We start from the raw sequence: 13,486 nt of genomic DNA on the forward strand, positions 1-13,486 counted from the left end.
CATCTCCGACAGCCTTTTACAACAACTTTCTGCCTTGTACTAAACGTGGAAAACCTGACAAGAATAGGGTAATCTTTTTCATAAATTTCAAGAGTATACATAATATTTATAGGAAAGATATATGATAATTCCTAAATATATGAAAAGATATATAATATATGGAACTTAAAGTATTGATCTTCTTAGTCAATTTGCTAATTGAGAGACCAAGTTTACCCACGACTCTCTCCGATATGAATAAATCAAATGCCCCCTATCAATAAGAGCACTCCTCCTTCGACCTGCAATGTCGATGTTTATAAACATTAACCATTTTTGCTTGTGATCATTATTCGCTATAATGGAATTGAGTATTATTGACCCAAGCTTTAATAGCCTACCCTCCTCAGGCTCTGCTTCTTCTTCTTTATTGATTGTGGTGAACTTGGATCGCTGTGGGCAGTCCTGCACTTTATGCGGACTACAACATAAGAAGTTTTTGTGGGCAGTCCTGCATTTTGTGGTTTCCCATTGCCACAATTATCGTTGTTATTCTCATATTGTCCTTCTTCATCTCTCCTACCATTTCCCTTTTTTTTAGGCTTAGAAGACTCGAAGTTGTCTTTCATTTTTTTTAGGCTCGATTAAGGATGTTGCCACGATCATGGCTTTGGATAGTTCTTGGGCCCCTTGACGTTCCAATTCTTGTTTAACCTACAACTTCAACCCATCCATCAAAAAGAAAAATGTCTCTTTCTCACTCAAATTTTTAATTTGGAGTATCAGTTTACTGAACTCCTTCACATACTCCTTAATTGTACCTTGTTGGGAGAACCGACACAACTTGGCTTAAGCCTCCTTCTTGGCATATTGAGGGTAAAACTGCTCCTTAAACTCTTTTTAGAACTCCTCCCAAGTCCCAATTTTAATCCTACGCCGCTTTTCATTTATGGACCTATGACGCCACCATAAAAAAAAAACATTAGTAAAATACATAAAATCAATATTTACCTTAGCATTATCATTTTTTATACCTATGGTACAGAAGTCTTACTCTATTTCCTACAATAAGTTGTCCACATCCCTCGCAGACCTTGCTCCGTTAAACTTTTTTGGTTTGAGGACATCAATCTTATGGCTTGATGTTGCACCTAACACCTTTTTTCCCATAAGAATTAAATACACCATGAGCTCTCCCTCGAGCTCTTCAATTCTCGTATTTAAAGTCATTACTGTGGCTTTATTTTCTTCCTTCATAACTTCATCCCAGGTTCAAGAGCATCATTATTTTTCGTTAGCTTACCCACAATGGTATTAAGGAGCGCTTGTAATGCATCCATATTGGAACTAAGGGCCTCCATACAATATTCCTTTAGTTTCTCTTTGATCAAGTTTAGCTTATCGGTGTTTCCTTCACATCACCCATGGATTCCTCAAGATTGACTACTCAACTTTCCAAAGCCGACAACATATCCCTCGATCTGCTACTTTTCTTACCTTTCCCACGGGTCTATCTAAGCTCAATCTGTTTGTCTACTCCTTTCGTTATTACAACCAACCCTTTCGAACCTTAGCTCCGATACCAATTGTCACGGGGCTAGAACTTTAGCTTGCAAATCACATGGCCTTAAACAATTCCTTAGCTTCAAATTCACCTAAGCCTATCTTACTCTTAGAAGTGAGAATTCACAAAGGAAATTATCCAAGGCATTGAAATAAAGCGGAAGCAAATTCAAAGCAAAGAAACAATGAAAGAACTAAAAAAGGCACCAAAAATAATGCACACAATATGTTTGAGTAAAAGTTCTCAAATATATCCAATAACTATGATGAAATAATTACAAATGAGAGGGAATACCTCTATTTATAGTTGAGCTCCCCCAGATCCAACGGTACAATTTAAATTATATTGACGGTCAATATTAGAGCCTATCTACAATATGAGAGTCCTAAGGAATTTAAACTCTATATAATCTTATCCCTTAGGATTTACAATATTCACCATGGTAACTCTAGTTTTACTGGAGTGTTCCACTAGGCCACCAAGGTTTCAAGTAGATGTGTTTCTCCATATGTTCCATGAGTGGGGCCAGTTCAAGTGGGTCAAATGAGCCTCATTTAATTAGTTGACCTCCATAAGGCATTTTGTGTGCATTCATCATGGGTTTTTAATCTACAGCCGATGATATTAGTAGGAAGAGCTTGATAGCATCTTGAGGGAGGCCACTGTATAACCCCCTCTCAACTAAGGATCAATTGTTATACCTCAACTATTGGGACCTAGTAGTGAGCTTATGATCAGTTTGAGCGGACCCCTCAAGAGCGCCTCTCAGAAGATACACTTGGAACCATAACTCAAAAGAACCCCTTGTGTTAATAGTCAAAAAGGCTCCACTCATTAACCGCGACATTAGACTCCAATTACTATGTCCCATCTAAAGTGAATGAAAGCACATCAAAACACCACTCTACCTAGACCTATAATAGCAAACCACTTGGCCACTTGCTTTTAACCTTCCTATAAGGTTTTAACATGTGGCACCTTGGGACTAACACTAAGAGTATACAAGGCCCTAAGCTTGAAACCAACTCTTAGACTCTTCTTCCTCTCATTCCACCTAGACCAACTCCTACCCTGACATTCTTCCATTTCCTACCATCTCCGACAACCTTTTACAACAGCTTTCTGCCTTGTACTAAACGAGGAAAACCTAACAAGAATAAGGTAATCTTTTTCATAAACTTTAAGAATATACATAATATTTATAGGAAAGATATATGATAATTCCTAAATATATGAAAAGATATATAATATATTCTTAAATATATAACCAAAAGATATATAATATATTTAGATATTCCTAAAAGATATCCCATAATAATATCCTAACAAAACCACCCATCCTCGTTGCCCACTTCATCTTGTCTCGAAATACTATCAATAATTACTATAAACATATTTTTGTCATTTGATATTTCAAGTAAAAGCTTATTTATTTTTATAAATATATTTATTGGCTAGTTTTTATAAGAAATTCCAAAATTTTCATTTGGTATTTCAATTTTCAAATTTAATTAAATCCAACTTCTTGCATACGCTTTATTAGAGTAAAAATTTATTTTCCTATATTAAAAAAAAACAAATTCCTTTGTTAGGAAATGCAACAGATCTTGTGATTGGTGTAAATTTTTTCAGTTACTTTGGATCATAAAATCAACCGGCTAAAATTGGCATGCTTAAATCCATTTCTACCTAAAATCATTTAAAAAAAAAAACCTGAATTGATGGAAGAACGGTAATGGTAAAATTTTAATTGGGTAGTAAAATATGTGAAGTAGGGTGAAAAACGAAACCCAAAAACATTGAAGAATCATCAAGGTAAAGTGGGAGGCTTCATCATATTATACATATTACATAAGAAAAACTACATTACACACAATCAGAAACCATGGCGACAAAAGTGAGACACATCCAATGGCCACCACAGCAGTGACCCCAACAAGAAGCCCACAACTAGGTTGTTTTCCTCATGCCTCAGCCCTCAAAATCAGTTTTCACCCACTGACAGTACTTGCTCTTCGTCTTCTCATCCAACTCTTTGGCTTTAATCTCCGCAATTCTGGCCGCATTCGCCATGGATTCCTCTTGCACCCTCGCTAACCTCCTGCTCCTTTTCTTCGCAGTCGCCTCTCTCTCAGCTTCTAACCCCTCATATTCCTTCACCCAACAGTGATGGACCGTGCAGCTCACCGCTAACACCATCAATTGCATCACCAACATCGCCATCAAAATCCCACATTCCAATCTCACCAGCACCTTTGCCTCTTTAATGTCCCGCGGAGATTTCAGCATCGAGAGACTAGCTTTCTCTCTTGTAAACAATGATAGTACGCTTAAAACTTGGCCGATCAAGGAGGCGATGAGGAGTGAAACATGGGTTATGAAGCAGAAGTGGGTGAGCTGAGAGTAGAAGCCCAGGAAGGAGGAAAGAAGGGAGATGGAGGAGACCATGAGGAAGGCTACACCCAGTGAAGTTGGTGGCATTTTGAGGAGGATAATGGGAGCAAGAGAGGCTGCAGAGAGGATAAAGAGGATGAAGTTCAAGGATGACAGGAGAAGATTTAGGAAGGAAAAGGAGCTTCTAAGCTTAGAGGAAGCCATTTTAGATTGGTTTTTGGGTATGGATTTGTAAGGAAGCGTTGCAGGATACAACGACTATGATTCTAACGTAGTATTTAGCTTTTAAATTATTACTTTTCCCTCTACATGCTTTCAAAATGATTCCAATGCTACAGTGTTTTGCTTTTAAATTTTGAATCCAATTTATCATTCCCTTAACATGCAATTTTTCAATTCAACCTTACAGAAATTACTTTATATTTAAAATAAATTTTATTAATTTAATTTTTTATTTAATATCATACATATTTTATGTGTTATTATTAATTAGTTTCAAATCAAACCTCCCATTTCATTATTCATTTTATGTTATTTTATCGTACATATTTCATACCTAATATTCACACACATATATAGAATTTCTAGTTTTATTTTACATATTATGTAATTTATATAGTACAAAAATTAAATTAATTGTACTATAATATAGATATTAAAAATATATTGTGCATGTTTAGATCATTGGTAGTCAAACTAATCAAGCCACTAATTCGTTGATCCAATTGATTCGACCAATCCTACCGGTTCAATTAAAAAATCACTAAAATTCATAAAAATTTATATATTAAAAACCGGTTCAAACAGTCCATACCAGTTCGCAGTTCAACCAATCCAATACCATTCTCTAAACCGATACCCCGGCTAGTTCCCGATCCAATCGACTAGTCCGGTTCAAACCATTTCTACACAATTTCAAATGCTTTTATCTTAACAATTTCAAAGGCTTTTCATAGCTTGGATGAGTTTGTTTATAGATTAAGCCCTATGGCTAGGTTAAGAACCTGAGGTGCATTCAACAGCAATATCTACACAATGCCTCCAGCTTACTTTTGTAATAATGTAAATGGACTATGTAGCCAACAAGATTGTTGATATACAGGGCTATACCTTAAATAGGTCCATTTAGAAGCTTTTTCTGCTTCATTGTGGATTTTGAAACTAAGTTTTCAATCATCCAAAGAGAAAAAAGAACATGACAAATCACAAACCCTCTCTAATAACCTCAACAGTATAAATAACCTGATTTACCAGTAATTTCACCGGGAGACTCCCCAATGGAAGTAACTAACATATAAAAAGGCAAGTGAGGGAAGACAATAAAAGGAGTATAATGAAAGCCATTTCCTTATATGAACATGAACATGATCTAATTTCAGGGAACTATTTGATTTCTAAAATCTGGTTCATTCATGCCCTGGCTACTTAATGCTATACAAACAAGCCACCGAGTTGGAAAACCACCCCATCACTTTCAATTCATGCTGGCCCTGCTAAGATTGATGTTTCGAAGCAAAACTGTTTAGTATAGAAGAAAATAAACCAAGAATTCTAATTAATCTAAATGCAGCCATACAACATGGTGAGGGTCTATCATGTAAAACAACTCAGCATACTACGTGAAAAAGAAGCATGTTTGTGTCAGACAGGTAGCAGAGGTAAAAACACAGAGATCAAACAATGGCAGAAAGTTCCCGGTACTTTGAGTTTTAACAACAGAGATACAAGTCTTTATGGTCTTGACAACTTCATATCCTACAAATTGTCAGTTATTTATAGCATGTCAAAAACCAACCTTAAATGCTCCTAAAAGGATCATGAGATAATAATCGTACCTGATGTTTTGATGACCAATCATGTGGCAGTCACAATGGCCTCAACTCTATCTAATGATGCTTGCAACCGCCCAGAGTTCAAGTTGAACAATGCTTCATCGGTACCAAGAGCTCTGTTAAATTCAAGGTATTAATGATAAGTTATGAATAATCACGAAATCATGTCTTCATATTAAATTGTGAAGGAACAAAAATGCCACTATTTACAAGGAGAACCATGACAATAACACATTTCGGAAATTCTGAGTCATGTTTAAAGCATATGAGTAATAACATCAATGAATATTCTAGATGTGTCCTAATAGCCATCGACTTGCAGTTTCCTTGGAATATCTTCATACAAGATCAAGGAAATCAAATATGATTCTTCTATTAGACATAAGCTTATTGCTTCCCCCGTTTTGTGAAATAAATATTCTTAAAATACATGTTCAAGGAACTTGCCCAGTAACTTCTGGAAGAACATAATCTGCCCTCCACCCAAATCGAAAATCCAGGCCGGGAACCAAGCCAAGAGTTGTCTTATTCCGAATCCGAGAAATTCCATCTCCACCAAAACAGGTGGTGAGCTTCCATTTCCAACCAATTGCATTCATCTTGAAATTGTGGCCTATGCCAACCTATTTCCAAAACATTTTACCATAACCATTGCAAAATCTAGGCAAAATCATGCATGAGAAACAAATAAATTCACCTACAGCAATAAATGTCAGATTTGGAATAGACTTGTATATTCTATCACTAATAGAAAGTTTATCTGTGTAAAGTAGAGCAGACCTGGAGATTAAGAAATTTTGTGACAGGGATCTTTTTGGAAATAAGGCGTACATCTTGTCTTATAGGCTCATATGCAAACTTCCACCTCCGTTCAGGGGATAAAGGTTTCAGCACAAGCTTAGTTTGGAAATCATTCATAGGGGCATTGAAGAACTGAACCAAAACTAAGATGCAATTACTCAACAGCTCAAAACAACAACAAACTGTACAGGATGATATACATTATCTTTTGTAAAAAAAAATACCCCTTTTCAAGTAAAAAAGCAACATTTAAAGTTGAATTGGCTAAAAGAAATTTCCTTTCATGGGCTCATACCCCTGAATTGGCACCAATATAATATGAATGGAGGGAGCAACCTAAGACTGTAAAAGTAATAAAAAAAAGGAGCAAAGAAAAATAACCTCCAAATTGACACCAACTCGAAACCCCTGAATTTCTTTTCTAAACTTGAGGAACAGCTCAGAAGGAATCAAATTTATGTTATATAGCTCATCCCACGAAGTGGGTTCTTCACCAGTAGGCGGCGGCTCCATGTTCAACCCACCAAACTGGAGAGAAGAAAATTCAGTTCCCAAGAGAAACCATACAATAAAAGTCAATGTTAACTCTCAGCAGTACTTTCGTACTGGAAAGATTTGAGTTGAAAGTATACTTACCTATAAGATAGGATTGGATTATACTAGAACCATGCTTCAATGGGAAGAGGAATCGGCAATTTTAAAGGAATAAGCTTTCTGAGTTCTTGTTAAGTGTGTGTGTGAATTTATTCGTGTTTTAAAAAGAATGACGATGGTATCCATGTCCAACTTGAGCTTGGGCCAAGGTCCACCTTATTCAAAGACGGTGTCAGTTCCTCAGGGTCCAACAGGATTTATTGATATATAGGCCCATATCTAATGACTAATGGTATTTAGTTACGTAGTTCATTCTCCTTGTTTTTAAGAGGGAAGGTCATGCCATGCATGCCGCAGATCTCTTTTCAGGAATGAAAATCAAATTTAAAACCAGTCTCGGATGAAATGTCAGGTTCTTACCAACTAAACCAACCCCATTGAATCTCAAAAAGGAATGTCGGATTCCAAACAAGTTAATCCTGTTGAATCTTAAAAAAGTATACAATATCAGAGCATTGACCACTACCCAAGTCCTGCAGGGCCTTTTATAAACATCATTGTCCACAACTAATGAGATTTTGTAGTGGTCCGTGGTGGTCTCGTTATTCTGACAAGGCCTGCGTGTCTTCACTGTTCAGTCAGTTTCTTTTCTTATTTTTTTTGTTTGCTTTTAGCCCATGTTTCGTGACACTTAACTTGGATTTGTTTCTTGAGGAGTTAACGCTTCTCGGAAGCAAGCTTCGTGCACCTATCTAGGTCCTATCTCCTCTTTGCTTCGGCTTGGGTGATGGCGACGACTAGTTTGTTGTGTCCCATGTTTATATTTTGGGTTACTGTGCGGACTTTTGCTTCGATGGGTTATCTCGTTCTGTATTGTGGTCTTGTTTCCGTTCTCTCAAGTAGTTCTTATAATGCTCATATATGTTGGCTTAGTTTGAATGAATGATTTCCGATTTTTTCCTTAAAAAATTTGTTAGCAGCAGTTGCACATTCCAGCCTTCCTGATTCCAATTGTAACTAGATGGTTGTGCAAGATTTTGACCAAAAAAAATCTAACAATTATATGAAGTTGATTATTTTGTTTACACTTTAAGGATTACAAGTCTACAAAAGGTTTATTTAAAATGAGACTTGTTTATGTGTGTCGATATACAAATCAAATAAAGCACTTGTTTATTCATAAATTTTTTTTTGTATCAGGTGTATTTTGACCACAAACAAATTGTTTTCACGTTTAATATATAATTAAGCTTTTAAGGAGAAGTCTTATTAGAATAGCGATACTAATGGAGTGTATAGGAGTAAAGTTATAATTTAATTAGGGAGTTAAATTTAAGTCATATATTGTATCATTGATTTATAGTAGGTTACGACGTATAAAAGAAATTCCCAAACTTAAAACCAATTCTTATGTTAATCTATGTTATTTTACTTTTTTTAATTGTATTTGTATCTACAGCTTAACAGACAACTGACAAGCACCTTAGCACTAACGATCTATTTATTTATCAGAAATGATTATGTTAGGTTTGAGGTCATATTATGGTATGCTTAAATTTGTGAAATTCTCTATATGCTTTTCATATTCTAATTTGGTACTTTGTTATTATAATATCATTAACTAGTTAATTTAAATAACTAATACTCTTAATTATTATGGTTAACACCCATATATATATATATATATTCCAACTGCTTAAATATAATTATTTTTAGAATATATATTTTTAAAGGTTCACATAAGTATTTTAATTAAAATAGTTAATAATATTAATTATTTGAACTAAAGAATAGGGTAAACTACTTAGTTGGTTACAAATTTGTGGGACGCTTTCATCTTAGTTACCCAAATAAAAATACTTGTAATTTGGTCATTGCCATTAGAAAAGGAATTTATTTTAATCACCCAAATGTGAAATCCCATTTTTGACCCTCACTATTGTTGATCATCTTCTTCCCCTTCGTGCGATCCCCTACTTCCAGCCTCCTTGCCATTCTGCTTCCATCAAATCTCCCCCATAAAACCATTATTGTTTGACCCCGAGTATAGGATGATTTGTTCTCCCAATTTCAATCACTAGGAAATAATCATGTATGACTCTATCTTCGTATTATTATTACATTTGTTATTTGAAATGACCAATTTATGCCCGGCCGGTACCAGGTAAAAAAATATAACAATAACAGTCCGGTTACAAAATGGGCCACAAGGCCCAAACCAAAACAAACAGAGGCCCAAGATAGAGGATGAAACCCTAGGGTTTCTAATCTTCAACAGCGCCGCAACCGAGCCAAGCCGAATCTACGCAATCTTCACCTGCAAACACAAAAATGGAAAGGGAATCAAAGAATAGAAAATCAAATCGGAAGGAAATCTGTTCCTTTATTTATTTTATTATTATGGCTATAAGTAGCCTTTGAACATACTGTAACAAGGATCCCGATTTTCGAAATCAGAAATAAAAAAACTACTACTTTCGCGATATAGAGAGCAGAAATCAAATCAAAGGTTGTTATTTATTTTCTATTGTTATATTTATTTTTTTACCATTATATACGTACGAATAAAATAACTAGGGGAAAAGAGAGAAACCACCTGTGTTTTGAACCCCAGGTCACCGTGGATGGCCGAGGGTGTCATCTCCGATGAAAGACGACCGGAAGCCAAAAGGTTTCCCTACTTTTAGGGGCACTTTCATTGATATTTTGTGGGATTTGAGCCCGGATTTAGGCTCAAGGGGACTAGAAGGTCAAACCGGGGTTTTTTTCCCTTTCTAGCCATCGCAAACGGTGGTGCCGGCGCCAGAGATCGGCGGCCGGCGCGGTGGCCGGTGACCGGCCGATGGCCGGAGCATAGAGGCTGAGAGAGTTTTAAAAGGGTTTTTTTGTTTTTGTTTTGAAAATGTTTTAAAATGAAGTTTTTGAAAGAATGGGGGGCTTTTATACGGTACCAAAACGGTACCATTTTTGGAGGGCCTCTAGATGCCCAAAATGGCGTCGTTTCGGAGAGGCCGACCCGAATCTGACCCGACCCGACCCGGCCTAGGATCCACGTGTTTTTGAGCGGAGGGGTAAATTGCGCTTTTAGCCCCTCCGTCTTTTAATGTTTTTACAATTAATTTTTTTTATTTTCTTAATTTACCCTTTCACTTATTATTGTTTTCAATTTCATCCAAATGTGAACGGCGTCGTTTTGAGGAGAAGGGAAAATTTTCCTTCCAGCCCCTCTGTGTAATTCGCGCGTTCAATTTAGTCTTCCAGACTTGATTTATTTCCGGATTTACCCCAGTTTTTTTTACTTGCAGTCCAATTTAATCCTTTTTTATATTTTTCTTAAAACCAATTAAAATTGATAATATAATTGTATTTTTTTTAATTTTCATATGTAATTATATTTATTATATATATATGTATACTTATTTTTATGTCCATATTTATGCCTTAAAAAACTAATATTTTTTCGCATATTTATACATATACTTGTTTTATTTATTTAATCAATTTTGATATCATTTCAAACCTATATATTTTTATGTGTACATGTATGCATCTTCTTTGTTTATTTCAATTATTTGCTTATCAATTGATGTTGGCATATTTTTTATTTGATATTTTGTATGTGATTATTTTTATTATGTATATTCATTTTATTTATTCATTTATTTATATTATTTCTATGACGCTGTAATATTTATTATTGCATTGTATATTTAATGTAGCATTACATCATTTTTACTCGATTTCAAACTTTTCAAAATTGAGAGAATGCTCGTATTTAGGGGTTTCAAGGAAATTGAGCCCTAACGTATTGGGTTCTGATTTTCTTCGTTAAATCTAACAATCGAGCATTCCTCTTTAATCAAAAAAATAAGAACTCATTATTGGGAATTCAACACGTTGTGTCCTAACGTATTGGATGTGACGCATTGATTATTCGAAATGAAGATTTTTTCTAAAAATAATAAATGAAATATTCCGAGTTTGGGATTTTGGAGGAATTGTGCCCTAATGTATTGGGCCGCGATTTCTTAAATCTTGAATAAATGGATATTCTTTTAAGTTTTCATTGTACGAGTATTTTGGCCTAATTCATTTTCGAGGAAATTAGAATTTCGTGCCCTAACGCAATGGGTGTGGTATTTTCTTTCTCTGAAATGATAAGGGTTTTAATACGTAACGTTTTTAAGTTTTTGCTAAGGATTATATTTTTTTTTCAAATTTTCGACATTAAGACATTAATTAATTAACTAGGTACCAATTTTTTGGGCGTTATGAGGGTGCTAATCCTTCCTCATACGTAACCGACTCCCGGACCCGTTTTCTAAAATTCGTAGACCAAAGCCGTTTTTAGGTGATCCAATCACACCTTAATAAAAGATTGGTGGCGACTCCCAATTTTTCATTTTTTTTGAGTCGACAACTAATTTTTGTTTTTGTTTTTCCAAAAAAATGGTTTCGACAACTTGGCGACTCCATTGGGGACATTTTTTTTAAAAAAAAGAGAGTCGAGCCACCAAGTTGATTAATTTTTGTCTTATGGTCGAGAAAAATATATTTTAAAAAAAAAACTCATGACATCCTTTCGCATTCATTATCTTATTACTTAAATATTGTTTGCTTTATACATTTCATGAGTTGAACAATTTTACCCTTTTAAGTGGGAGTGAGAAGCTATGCCTTCGTGAGGTTTTCACCTCCGTGTAGGGTAGTGGATTGCTTCCGGGATACATCCGTACTTATGTCTTCGTGAGATTTTTATCTCCGTGCAACCACAGGGAAATGTATTCCCTTGAACCGAACTTGATCCATATGAGCCTATAATGGGTGAGGATTGAGGAATCTACTGGTTCGGGTACCTTTACCCTAGAAGCCAAACTTTATATAATGAACCTTAGGAATCCACCCTAGGTAGAACTATACTAAACCCTAATAGATATCCAATTAGGGATTTTTACTATTTCTTGATTATATCTTATGTTCCTATGTGATACTGACTTTTGGTGTTTTATTTGCATGACTGGCATTTCATTTCATCATAAAAGGCGTCAGTCTATATTCAGTTGCTAGATAGAAGGCTTATCATGGAAAGAGGGTTTCTTGATAAAGTGGAGGACAATGCGGCTGTCCGAACTTGGTCTAAAACAACGCAGCAAGAAAAGGGTGATAGTTTGGCTGACGGGCATGTATTAGAGTTATGGGACTTTACGCATATTAGTGTAACTCAAAACAATTTGCAAGAATTGAAGGAAATCTGGGGTCAGTGGAATGATGAGGTTAGACAGTTATTTTATAATAATTATGGGGATTTTCCTTATTTGCTTGATGTAAAGGTAGACAAGCATTTGTTTCAAGCCATCGCCCAGTTGTGGAATCCTGCTTACAGCTGTTTTACGTTTGGGAAGGTCGATTTGGTACCTACGATAGAGGAATATATGGCTTTACTCCGATGTTCAAAGTTTCAAGTGGACAGGGTCTATTCGAGAGCGGTAAATGTGCCAACGTTTTCAAAGAAGCTGATGAGTGTAACAAGAATGAGTGAGTAGTGGGTTGTCGCACGAATTAAGCAAAAGGGGGATAGTAAGTGCGTTCCTTGGAGAAGCTTGAAAGATGTAATTCTCACACACCCAGATGTAAGGAAAAGGTTAGATGTTTTTGCTTTAAGTATATACAGCTTGGTTGTCTTCCCTAAAGCCTTGGGGTATGTGGATGAAGCAGTTACTGATTTATTCAACCGGCTCGATAAGAAGGTTACATCGATTCAAACAATTTTGGCAGAAACTTTCAGGTCATTGAGTGCATGCCGGAAGACAGGCGAAGGTAGATTTATTGGATGTGCACAGCTTCTACTCGCATGGTTTCACAGTCACTTTTGGAAGGTGGATAAAGTTTTGTATCAGGTTTTCTCTGAAAATTATTCACCACTAAAGGAGATAGTCGCTACACCGAGGAGAGACGACATTTCGAATGAGAAGTGGATGGCAATTCTTCAAAATCTTCAAGAGGAGGACGTTGAGTGGAGAGCTCCTTGGTTACTTCCAGATGAGATCCTGTATAAGTGTGGTAGTTTTGATTGGGTTCCTTTGCTGGGTATTTGGGGAGTTGCTGGATATGCCCCATTATTGGTACTAAGGTAATATAGGTCAAGGCAATTTATACCTGCGACCCAAGGGATAGCTGATTGTGAATTTTCGTACAAGGATGATGGTTATAGAAAAAAGATTCAAGAGATGTCTAGTTCGTGGAAACAGACTCGCCGAATGAAGAGGCTAGCTGTGGGTCCAATGACAACTCCTAAGTATCATGAATGGTGGGCTAGAAGGAT

The 13,486-nt window shown here is 35.9% G+C and overlaps 2 protein-coding genes across 4 annotated transcripts; both read right to left on the reverse strand.

The window, feature by feature from the left end:
• Positions 1-3,359: 3,359 nt before the first annotated feature.
• On the reverse strand, positions 3,360-4,141 carry LOC107901063 (uncharacterized). The gene has a single exon (XM_016826906.2). It carries the CDS (start codon positions 4,139-4,141, stop codon positions 3,515-3,517), a length of 627 nt encoding a protein of 208 aa, XP_016682395.1. The 3' UTR covers positions 3,360-3,514.
• Positions 3,360-7,330, reverse strand: LOC107901064 (uncharacterized). 3 transcript variants are annotated; one of them, XM_016826908.2, is made up of 6 exons: positions 7,207-7,330; positions 6,952-7,098; positions 6,550-6,702; positions 6,217-6,392; positions 5,773-5,885; positions 3,360-5,692 (listed from the first exon to the last, which is right to left on the reverse strand). In XM_016826908.2, the coding sequence occupies exons 2-5, from the start codon at positions 7,081-7,083 to the stop codon at positions 5,792-5,794; spliced, it is 555 nt and encodes a 184-aa protein (XP_016682397.1). In that variant the 5' UTR covers positions 7,084-7,098; positions 7,207-7,330; the 3' UTR covers positions 3,360-5,692; positions 5,773-5,791. The 3 variants fall into 3 exon arrangements, with proteins under 3 accessions (XP_016682397.1, XP_016682398.1, XP_016682396.1); XM_016826909.2 differs by having other exon boundaries at positions 4,967-5,430; XM_016826907.2 differs by having other exon boundaries at positions 5,134-5,427.
• Between the last annotated feature and the right edge of the window lie 6,156 nt (positions 7,331-13,486).

This window comes from Gossypium hirsutum, chromosome D06 (genome assembly GCF_007990345.1).
Source record: "Gossypium hirsutum isolate 1008001.06 chromosome D06, Gossypium_hirsutum_v2.1, whole genome shotgun sequence".
In the NCBI taxonomy this organism is placed as follows: domain Eukaryota; kingdom Viridiplantae; phylum Streptophyta; class Magnoliopsida; order Malvales; family Malvaceae; genus Gossypium; species Gossypium hirsutum.